This window comes from Ictalurus punctatus, chromosome 13 (genome assembly GCF_001660625.3).
Source record: "Ictalurus punctatus breed USDA103 chromosome 13, Coco_2.0, whole genome shotgun sequence".
NCBI lineage: Eukaryota > Metazoa > Chordata > Actinopteri > Siluriformes > Ictaluridae > Ictalurus > Ictalurus punctatus.
This window is the reverse complement of record NC_030428.2, coordinates 11956506-11968717: the sequence shown is the minus strand read 5'-3', so window position 1 is coordinate 11968717 and position 12212 is coordinate 11956506. Positions and strand designations below refer to the sequence as shown.

General features: G+C 40.9%; 1 protein-coding gene across 7 annotated transcripts in view; it reads left to right on the top strand.

Annotated features, from left to right (window-relative positions):
- Positions 1-119: 119 nt before the first annotated feature.
- Positions 120-12212, top strand: part of usp42 (ubiquitin specific peptidase 42) — a 15054-nt gene continuing 2961 nt past the window's right edge. For 2 of the 7 annotated variants that reach the window (XR_008397785.1, XR_008397786.1), the window contains exons 1-13: positions 2091-3074; positions 5059-5292; positions 5389-5598; positions 5696-5806; positions 8165-8264; positions 8769-8836; positions 8993-9063; positions 9262-9344; positions 9458-9569; positions 10796-10936; positions 11049-11155; positions 11249-11399; positions 11492-12109. Coding sequence is in view for 5 of the 7 variants with exons in the window: in XM_053685382.1 (XP_053541357.1) it covers positions 5067-5292; positions 5389-5598; positions 5696-5806; positions 8165-8264; positions 8769-8836; positions 8993-9063; positions 9262-9344; positions 9458-9569; positions 10796-10936; positions 11049-11155; positions 11249-11399; positions 11492-12109 (1998 nt within the window). In the remaining 2 variants the exon portion in view is untranslated. The other 5 variants (XM_053685382.1, XM_053685386.1, XM_053685384.1 and 2 more) reach the window with 5 other exon arrangements.

Here is a 12212-nt window from a genome sequence, read left to right as displayed (position 1 = left end):
GGAAACGTGAGTGTGTGAGACACTTCCTGAGCTCAGGGCCAGTATGACCAGATTAGTTACCTATAAACAAGGTGAAAAGATGAGAAATGGGGCGATGTATCTTAAATGCCTCTGTAATCATTTACTCTAACAGAACGCTAGGGAAATCAACTTTTTGTACATTTAAAATGCAACATGAAAAACAAAAAGATTTTAAAGATGGTAAATTGTGACCATGAAGGGATGCACATGGTTAGAAACAATACTCATATCCTGTGGAATTCAAGCGATTCAATTCAATTAAATTTTATATGTATAGCACTTTTTACAATAGACAGTCTCAAAGCAGCTTTTACAGAAATATATAAACACGGTATACAGATATTAAAAGTGTGAATTTATCCCAACTGAGCAAGCTGGTGGCAAGGAAAAACTCCCTAAGATGTTAAGAGGAAGAAACCTTGAGAGGAACCAGACTCAGAAGGGAACCCATCCTCATCTGGGTAACAACAGATAGTGTGAAAAAGTTAATTATGGTTTTATATGAAGTCTGTTTGGCTTTAGAAGCAGCCGTAGTCCCAGCAATCAGGAACTGAAGAAGATGAGAGCTCCATCCAGAGGTAGGATGATGATTGATTGGTATTAACAGGCCCAAAGTGTACCAAGAAAACATTCCCCACACCACCTCCACCAGCCTGGACTGTTGACACAAGGCAGGTTGGATCCACACATTCATGCGGTTGGTGCCAAATTCTGACCCGACCATCTGTGTGCTTCAGCAGAAATCGAGATTCGTCAGACCGGACTATGTTTTCATGATTTCCAGACTGTTGAGTTTTGGTGAGCCTGTGCCCACTACAGCCTCAGCTTGTTCTTGGCTGACAGAAGTGAAACCAACGTGGTTTCCTGCTGTCGTAGTCCATCCGTATCTGCATGATTGTATGCATGGCACTGCTGCCACACAATTGGCTGATTAGATAATCGCATGAATGAGATGATGTACGGGTGTTCCTAATAAAGTGCTCCATGAGTGCATATTGCCGTTCAGGTTATTTTCAAAATGATTATTATCAGAGGCTCTCGGCCAATTGAGCTGTTGGCTAGTCTTTGCATACAGGAAATACATTTTGGATGTCTCGCGAGACTGTCCACTCTATACATTATTGTGACCCGTAACATGTTCAGTGCGCGGCCTTATTCCGCAACGCACGAGCTGTTACCATAGTGATCAACTTTCCAGACGCTTCCTCGCGCTGAGCAAGTGGACAAGGTAAAGAACGTCGAGAAAGTAAGCGACTAAACTATTCTTACTAGCCTACCGTTTCCGGTTACCAAACATTTTCTACGCTATGTTCGAATTTGTATGGAAACTTGGGAAATGTATATAGGTACGTTTAGAAAACGTTTGTTTTATAAGAACCTTAGCGAACGAAGTTAGCCTAGCTAGTGTTTGCCGGTGAAAATAGGCATGGCTTTCTGTAATTTGTATGCAAAGTGCAACACTTCCGCATGTCTCTCCCTTTCCTTCATAGATTAGCACCATGTTTTCTCCCAAAAAAGGGGCGAAAAGTTCTGCCGAGGCATATCCGGTTGTCTTCGTGACGTAATCCTCTTAGAACTGTCTATGTACGCATGCGCGCCCGCCACATTTCTCCTGGTTTAAATCTGTTCTCTGAACTCATACAGCAGATTTAATCCGAGCTAAATTTGTCTCTCCAAGTTTTTGTTGTCTTCATTTCCAGGTAATTCAGAACTTCCAACTGATGATTGATGAACACGAAAAGGTGACTTTTTCCAGAAGGCAAGAGTGAACTAAAAATGTAGATATTATTGATTGCAGTCACTACTCAGTGTGACAAAGTGAATATTATATGTAGCTTTTTGTCAAATATTTGTCTATTCTCTACTAAGTATGCATAATTTTATTTTAGTGCATCCTATAGGATACATTAACATGCATATTTATGTATAGTTTTACATTTTTCTTGTCAATTGTTCATTTGTATAAATGCTAGTGTTAAATAAACCCCCACAAATGTTATGTGAACTCAAATTTCCTTCCCCCCCAACCCCCCCATTTTTGATCTTTTATTATTTTGGATATCACTTTTATTATTTATTCATAATATTATCAAACTCATTTGGGTCAAATTTGTTGTGTCATATGTTTACTCAACAGTTATGTCTGTCAGTTTGTGATCTCACTAAATCAGTTCAAACCAAATGATTCCTTTTTCGTCTCAGAGTCAGCAGGTTCAAACATACAGGGTTGTATTTCCACAGTGCGGATTCTAGCCAGGTTATGATGGTGCACACTGGTATTAGTAATAGCATAGTGTCGTGGTTCTCAGAGTAGGGCCCGGGGACGCTAGGCATCCACACAGTATAGCCAGTTTTAATGGAGATGATTGACGATTAGTCATTATTATAGCTTTAAACTAAATTGACTTAAAAAGAATGTTAATATAATACAACACTTTTTTTCTTTCATCAGTGTATCTGGTTTGGCATTTTACAGGTGAAGTTTCACAACAAAAAAAATTACAGACAATATAATTGTATGAATTGTGAGCCTTATGGGCTTAATATTTGTTTTAATAGTTGCATTTGATGATGATTCAGAGAATATTAAATGGTCTATTTTAATTATTTTAACGGTTTCCATTTACACAATCAGGGGTTTTTGTCAAACTGTCCAAACTACTGCTTCAGTGAACTACATCTCTGTGTATGTGAACACAATGTGACCTACCCACTGCCAGTATCACTCACTGCCCTGGCTTCCAAACAGGCACTGGAGAAATATCGTGTTTACTAATTAAATATCTTCATAAACAATAAAACAAGCGTTTCCTTTTACTTTAGACGACAAAACAGCGAGTCTGTCTAGAGTAAAACACACAGACGGACACTGTCGGACATGTTGGCGGAGAGGCTCCTAGACGCAGACCGCAGGCCCGGTGCTGGTTGGTTGAAACCTGCTGCCTGTTACCCGGATGTAGCAGTGGGGAAACTACGTCATTGTTCACCGCCGGGCGCTCTATGGATATTATAATGGACGAACACAACTAGATAATTATTAATAAAAACCACAGGTATGTTCATGATTCGATTTTAATATTATGAGATGATTGTTGTTGGGATCCTCGTAGGTGCGGTGTAACTATGTAACGTGTCCGCCGGTGAAGTGAAAGGGCCGGTCGGTGCGGTGAGTGGATGATGTCGGTGCTGAGAGTACGCTAGCTAAAGCTAATGTTTCTGGGCTAAAGCGCACCGGCGAATTTTAAATCTCGTGCCCCTCCTATTCTGGTGTCCACCAGCTTCCCGGCGCACACGTTCAAAACACCGCACTAATGTAACCGCCGCACATTTGCATGTGTAGTAGCAGCAGCAGCAATAGTAATAGTAGTAGTTCACTCGGGTTGTGGCAGCGCGGAACAGGGCAGCTGTCTCGTGTTCCGCGCTGCTGGTCCACACGGCCAAGGCGGCATAATACTGTCCTGAATACCGTACTGAATACTGTCAAAATAATAGGCCACCAGATGGCGTACTGTTTTTGCCTTACTGTTTAGTACAGAGGAGAGCAGTACGGATTTAAACCCGTGTACTGTGTAGTACAATAATATACTATGCGTTTGGGATTGTGTAATAGTCGGATTTTAGTGTGTCGCCGTTACCATGGCGTTCATGACACAATGAGAATACGAACCCGAATTCGAACAGATGCGCACGCGGAGCGGCAAGTACCACACTTCGTTTGGATTTGTTTTCCTTTTCTCTCGTGTTTCGAAAAGAAAACAAAAAATTTCGTCGTGTTTACTTTCGTTACTGTTTCGGCGCGAGGCCTGTGTCGTTCTCGCCCGCCGGAGTTAGCGTTAGCGTTAGCCCGGCTGTAATTGGAGGACGGCGGTGGGAGTGAAGCGGTGTAGTGCCAGGGTTTGTCTTCTCCCACCACACCACACTGCGTCTTCAGGTTAAAATGCCCAGGTAGCTGTGAAGTAACTACTCAATAAACCGAAACTGTAACTGAACTCGTTACATCCTGAGGCCGTGAAAGAGAGGACCCTGTTCTTAATCATGGCTAATGCTAAGCCTGCCCAGTAACTGCCATCACATAGCTAAAGCCTGCAGATTCGCAGATCATTAAACAGTAAATTCAAGAATTTCTCACAGTGCTGGCTCTGTTTTTTTTTTTGGTTTGTTTGTTTGTAACCTACAACAGCGGGTTGGTTGTTTGGAAGTTCAAGGTTTCGCCAATGTCGACATTTCACTTGCGTTTCCTGCAAGTCACGTGGTGTCCTGGTAGTGTAGCAGGGTTCAGTCTGTCTGCAACAGTGCTACATCAAAACATGTGCACCTAAATTCCTGTCTCCAGGAAACAGTTTGTAAGAAACAGTCCGTTTGGTTGAAATGCTTTTATAATAATGATGATAATGCCGTAGTAACCTCTAGTACCAGACAGCTTTTCTGCCTCCAGCTGTTAAAATGCAACCATAAAATGATCCATAATAAGTGCATGGCATTGGTAAAATACTATATCAGCTACATAGTTACCAGTGCTGGGGGGGGGGTTCTTTTTTCCCCCCTTTCTGGGAGAAGATTTGAATTATACGACTCACGTAGGGTGGCTAAGCTAGATATTAAAGTGACCAAAACGTGTAATATTATTAACAACATAAAAATAAATAAGTAAATAGATGTTTAAAAGTATGGCTTTAGAGATTATCACGCTTGCCTTTCACCTCAAGGTTGGGGGCATGAATCCTGCCTCCACCCTGCGTGCTTGGAGCTTGCATGCTCTTCCTGTTCATGAGCTGCTTTTGGGTACACTGGTTTCCTCCCCTAGTCCAGAGACATGTGTTGTAGGCTGATTGGCATTTCCAAATTGTCTGTAGTGTGAATGTGTGTGTGATTGTGCCCTGTGACGGGTTAGCACCCTGTCCAGAGTGTGTTCGGCCTTGTGGCCAGAGTTCCCTGGGATCAGCTCCGGGTTCCCCCGTGACCCTGTGTAGGATAAGCAGTACAGAAACTGGATGGATGTTGAGAAGGGAACTTTTATCTAATCTGTGCATTTTACAGAATGAACGATGACTATAGTTGACAAAGCTTCAGAGAAATCTGACTTTGGGTCAGCGCAGTGCAAACACTCCGGCTCCCTGACTCCTGTCTCCTCTGGAGGCGTGGACAACGGCAGCTCCAGCTGGAGTGTCGACTCTTCTACAGCCGAGCTTTCCAGGGCCATGGCTACCTGTGTTGAAGTTGCTGTGTACGGAGGAACTACAACACTTCCTGCTGAGAGGACAAATGAGCAAGGCAAGTACTTCACGGTTTACTTCCAAGGTTATCTGCTTATGTGTCTTGTGTGTAGGGAAAGCTTATAAATCATGATTTGTCTGCTTTATCACACAGTGGCCATGAGTTTTGGCGATGGCATCACTCTGCCCCAAAAGGTCCTGTTTCCATCAGAGCGTCTCAGCTTGAAATGGACCCAAGTCCATCGTATTGGAGCAGGCCTCCAGAACCTGGGCAACACATGTTTCCTGAATTCAGCTCTTCAGTGTCTTTCATACACTGCACCTCTTGCCAACTACATGTTGTCCAGAGAGCATTCCAAAACATGTGGGTCATCATATGTTGTGCTGCATATTTTGTCCAAAATTCTGTATTTGGTATACTGTGATTCTAATTGTTGCTGTATTTTTTTTTTTTCTCAAAGGTCATGAGCCTGGATTTTGCATGCTGTGTACCATGCAGAATCACATCACCCAGGTGTTTGCTAATTCGGGGAATGCCATTAAGCCCCTTGGAGTGTTGCATGAACTAAAACGTGAGTGTTCACCTACTGGTAAATGAAAATAATATACTTGGTTTTGGATTCAAGCATTATTACAGTGCTGTGATTAAGTATTTGCCCCATCCTGATTTCTTCTGTTTTTGTGTTTATAGTATCTCGTCCTAAGTTATTTCAGAAATGAAAACAAAATCTTAAATAAAACAAAGGCAATCTGAGTAAACACAAAATACAGTGTTTAAATGATGTTATTTATTGAAACAAAAATGTTATCCAATACCAACTGGGCCTGTGTGAAAATGTATTTGCCCCCGTAGTTACTAATTCCCCAAATCTATGAAACTGCATTCATAATGGGGTTCAGCTTGGCCAGATGCAACCAGGCCTAATTACTGCAAACCCTGTTCAATCAAATCAACACTTAAATAGAACTTTTTCAACAGCATGAAGTTGGTTAAAAGTAGAGATGCACCGATGTATCGGCCATTAAAGGCTATTTTTCCCGCTATCGGCCAATAGTTTAAAAACATCCGATGATCAGGGCCGATTATACCCTGTCAATCAAAAGAGGGTGGGAAAACACATCGATTTTGTAAAGATTATGTCTTGTGTGGAATGATGACAAAACTGCAGTTTGTAATGTCTGTAATCTCTGCACTGCTAAATTTTACACCGGACGCTGCAGCAGTGAAACTGCTACTACCGCTGCTCGTTCTGAATTAAAGGGCCAGTGCACCGTTGAAAGATTTAAATGAAGATGAGTTGTAAAAAGGTGTATATATTGCTATAGATTGCATGGGAAAATATTTGTAGAGTAGTATTTTGCATATGTAGTTAATGCTAATGAGTTAATATCATTAAAAAAAGGTTTATATTAGGCCTATATATTACCAGTTTTATGTCAGTAATGAAGTAGAAATGCTTTTGTTTGTGGTAAGTGAATGTGAGACTAACAGGAGGTTTTTTTAGAATTCAGTCAATGTTAATATGAATAAATAACATTCAATAAGTTAAGAAATTTACTTTAATTTTCAGAATTTAGTTAATGTGTTAATGTTAATTTGGACAATGTGTTTTCTGTTTGAGACCAGTTACTGTGAAACAGCTTGTTGAAATGGAGAGAATAAAGTTTTTATTTGCATTTCTTTCAGAATTGCGGAATGAATTATTATTCATTTAAAAGAAGGCATAAAAGGCAGAACTATCGGTATCGGCCGATATCACTCTGAATAATCAGTTATCCGTATTGGTGCATCTCTAGTCAAAAGGTCTTACCCATGTCAAATGTTGAAAGAAACTTTATGCCGAAGTAGAAAGAAATTCCAGAAATGATAAGAGAAAAACTTTATTGATCCCACACTGGGGCAATTCCCTCAGAAGAAGGTGAAAGTGATGGAAATACATCAGTCTGGGAAGGGTTATAAAGCTATTTCAAAGGCTCTGGAACTCCAAAGAACCACAGTAAGAGCCGTTATCTCCAAATGGAAAAACTCTGCACAGTAGTGAACCTTCCCAGAAGTGGTCGACCTTCCAAAATTCCTCCAAGAGCACAGAAACGACTCATCCAGGAAGTCACAAAAGAGCCAAGGACAACATCAAAGGACCTACAGACTTCTCTTGCACCAATAAAGATTACTGTTCATGAATCCACTATCAGAAAGACACTGGGCAAAAATGGCATCCATGGAAGTGTGGTGAGGAGAAAACCACTGCTAACCCAGAAGAACATTAAGGTTCATCTGGATTTAGCAAAAACACACCTTGATGATCCTCAAACCTTTTGGGAGAATGTTCTGTAGACTGATGAGTCGAAAGTGGAACTGTTTGGAAGACAGGGGTCCCGTTACATCTGGCGTAAACCAAACACAGAATTCCACAAAAAGAACATCATGCCTACGGTCAAGCATGGTGGTGGAAGTGTGATGTTGTGGGGATTCTCTGCTGCTTCAGGGCCTGGGGAAACTTGCAATAATTGAGGGAAACATGAATTCTGCTCTCGACCAGAAAATCCTAAAGGATAAAATCCGGTCTTCCGTATGCACGTTGAAACTCAAGCGCATCTGGATTATGCAGCAAGACAATGATCCAAAGCATAGGAGTAAGTCCTAGTTCTAGAAGTAAGTGAAAGACTGATCTCCAGTTATCGGAGGTGTTTGCTTGCAGTTATTGCTGCTAAAGGTGGCACAAACAGATTTTATGTTTACGGGGGCAATTACATTTTCACATTGGTGATAGGTATTGCATTTTTGCTTCAATTAAAAAAAAAATGTATTTTGTGTTCACTCAGGTTGCCTTTGTTTGAATTTTGTTTGAAGATCGAAAACTATTTAGTATATGAGAGACACAAAAATAGAAGAAATCACACCAATGTAACTGTGTTTTCACATAATTCAGGGATTGCAAAGCATTTCCGGTGTGGGAATCAAGAGGATGCCCACGAGTTCTTGCGGTACACAGTGGATGCTATGCAAAAGGCCTGTCTGCCTTCCAATAAGTGAGTCTGCTTAAAATATACCTGTATCAATGTGGTGCAGTGTTTAGTATTAGTGCTTGACTTGTTTAGTTGTGTTATGTTATGTGTTGACCATATGCACACCTGGTGTTCTATTGACTGCTTGTCTGCCCTGGAACCTGAAAAATTTAGGGTGGTGATGTATAGTAAATTGAAATAACTATTAAAATGTGGTTTAAAAATTTTCGATCCACTTAGACCTATTCAACTTTTAATCTGTCCCTGTGTATGAGTATTCACACAGCAATCAAATAACTGCAGAAGGAAATTAATTTCACTTTCTAAAAAAAACAAACAAATGAGCGGGGGAATCTGTTAAATGTGTGTTTTTATTTATTTATCTATTTATTTTTTAGCTAAATCTATTTGAATCTGGTCGAGTGTAGACACCCGTCTAAATGAATGAGAAACGCTCATGCCAGCTGTCTCACATGTTTACACAATTCCCAAAATCTCTGATTGTGTTTGACAATTTCATTTGAACAGACTTGACAGGCAAACACAGGCCACTACTCTGATCCATCAGATATTTGGAGGATATTTGAGGTCCAGAGGTGAGTTGGCAATTATGCACTTATGTCTTTATCTGCTGCCTTTTTTTTTTAATCTACAGAGACAACTGCTAGATTTGAACACTTCTGTCTGTGTATATACAATAAAATAGAGAATTTTATTGATGGTGTGACTAATTGAATGACCTGTATCCTTAGTAAAGTGTGGGAACTGCAAAGCAGTATCAGACACCTTTGATCCTTATTTGGATATTGCATTGGATATCAAGGTAACATTTGTTGTGGAGGAAAAACTTTGGTACTTTTATTGAATGTTTACTCTACTGCTGCTATAACTGCACTGTATTGTATAGGCAACGTTATATTGCTTCATTACTTGATCAATACAGCCGCTATATAGTGTTTAGGATGGACTGTAGCTCAACAACTGTTACATTAATGTGATGTTTACTTGTGCTGTCTTGCAGAATGCCCCAACTATTACCAAGGCTCTTGAGCAGTTTGTTAAGGCTGAACAGTTGGATTGGGAGAACGCCTACAAGTGCAGCACGTAAGTGGCACATGCCATATCTGAGTCCACTCAAACTTTTATATTCAAAATAACAGTTCCTGCTGAAATAAGGTGTAGACATCAATCTTATTCATATTATGTTCTTCCTGTAGTTGTAAGGAAATGGTGCAAGCCTCAAAAAGATTAAGCATTCACCGCAACTCCAATGTGCTCACCATCTCTCTGAAACGCTTTGCCAACTTCAATGGAGGCAAAATCTCCAAGGTATGTATTTCTTGTAAATGTTTTAATAAGCCAGGCAAATTGTTTGTTTTGACATCATTGTCCAAATATGCATAGAAATATCCGGGGGGAATCCCTTGCTGTTATACACTGTAGGTCTGCAACTAACAATTATTTTCATCATCGATTAGTTGGCCGATTATTTTTTTGATTAAACGATTAATCGGATGGGGCGGGACAAACTTTCAGTACATTGTTGTTGTTGTTGTTGTTGTTTATTTAAAATAAAATCCACGAACTGAGGTTATGAATATAAACTTCAGACTAAAACTTTACACAACTGTTTGTCCAAAACAGAAAATAACCCAATACACACACACACACACACACAAGAATATATATTATTCATTTAGGACTGTAGTATAATTGGCTGCTTTTTGTGCATCCATAAAAAAACAATATATACTTTATATACAATATAAACTAAAATAAATGAATATATTCATTATTATCTTACTCACGCTCCTATTGCATGTCTACACTGCGCGTGATCAGCAACACGGCCTCGTTGCTTACGTCACTTCCGTTATAATAAACGACAGAATTTACACCGCAAGTGCGCAAATACAGCATATAATGACAAACTTGAATTTAACTAAACCTTTTAAGCAACTTGCACCACTTTCCCCTGCCCCTTACACACAGTGGAGCATTTAGGATATAAACATAACTTTGTGCTCATGCAGCACTGTTTGATCTCCACGGTGTTTAATATAAAATGCTTCCATGCCTTAGAGGACTTTCTTCCTCAGTCACGTGATGATTTCGCCTCCGTCTGATGGTGACTGAGGTCATGTTGGGAATAAAAGTTAAAGCTGACAGAAAGTAAACTGAAGAAAGCCATTGTCTGTGACTCTGGGTATCTGATAATGCTAGCGTGCGTATGACGTCATGCGCCGTCGCCTAGAAGCGGCTTATGCTTCCGGTTAGTAAAAAACCGCTAGTGATATATTTCAGATGATATTACCTTTCTAAAATCCACACACTAGACGTTAGAGTGCACAGTGTAAGTGTACAGTACTTCATTTGGGACACAACTTTAGTATTTACTCTCCAAAGCGTGTTTTGAGAAGAGAAGTAACGTGATGAGTAAATCTCCCCTGTGCCGCGCGCAAGCCAACTACTCGATAATGAGATTCATTGGCAACGATTTTCATAATCGATTAGTTGTTGCAGCTCTAATACACTGTAAATCTTCCTCTGCACAGGATGTGAGATACTCGGAGTATCTTGACTTGCGGCCCTACATGTCTCAGTCTCACGGAGAGTCGCAGATTTACGGGCTGTATGCTGTTCTGGTGCACTCAGGCTTCAGCTGCTATGCTGGACACTACTACTCCTACGTAAAAGTGAGACCTCCCGCACATGTTCTACGCTCAGCCTTTTCTCGAGCCTAAACAAGAGCTTTCTGATGGTGCTGATGGATGGACTAATGTGTAAATGTGCGATGCTTTGTTTCAGGCAAGTAATGGTCAGTGGTATCAGATGAATGATTCATCAGTGACTCCCACTGATTTACGATCTGTGCTGAACCAACAAGCATACCTGCTGTTCTACATCAAGCACGGGTATGTTACGGTTATTAACACTTGAATAGAAATACATTTTTAATTTGGATGTAGCCTGTTTTTATAAAAACTCTCTTGTGATTTTATTTTTAGGTCTACAGATCTGAAAAGTGGAGATTCGACCCAGATGGGTTTTACTCCAGGTCACTCATCCCCACGACCAGTTGTAACACCCAAGCTAAACGGGCATTCTTATACTTCCTCATCAATAATTGGACCACAACTCCCTCCTCACATGTTAAAGGTACAGACATAGCACGATCAAAGAGATTTTTAGTCGCAATAAAATCCGAATTTTCGGATTCACCTTAGCTAACCATTGTGCTTATTTTGCAGAATAACTCGTATGTCAACGGAACTGGTTCCTCAAAAGAGCATTACAGTGGCTCAAAGCCCAGCAGCAGTGACGTTAGCGGAGTGAACAAAGCCGCCTCCAATTTGTCACACTCTTCCATATCGTCCTCCGTTTCTCAACAACCCGTCCAGCCCACAGGCATCCCAGAGCCACAGAAGAGGCCCAAGATGAGCTTTGTCGTCGGCTACGGAAAGGTGGTGCGGTGCAACCGGACTCCATCAACCTCCAACAGCTCAGCCAGCAATTCACACCCACAGTCCTCATCCTCTACCTCAAAATTCCAGCGCTCCAAGCAGGTCAACGGCACATCCTCGTATCGCAGTGCTACTTTCCTGGTTCCTTATGACGAGGAATCATCTGAGGAGTCTGACCAGGAGAGTAGAGTCATGGACAATGGTACAGCTAAGTCTCATGGCGTTGCCAAGGCAGCCAGTGGGGACGGAGGCATGCACAGCCCTCACTATCATAGTTCAAGCTCACTTTTGCCCGAAAGAAACGGATCTAACAGCTTGTCAGAGTCTCACACCGGTGAAAATGGGTCAGGACATGGCCCCCTGAATGGCTATCACAAAGTCAACGGTTTCAAACATCCTGACAAAGTGCGAAACTTCTTCTCTTTGGCTGCTCCTCTGTGATGTTTTACCATTCAAATGAATAGAAATCGTCTTTGATTTTTAAAAATTTTTTGCTTTTTACTGATAG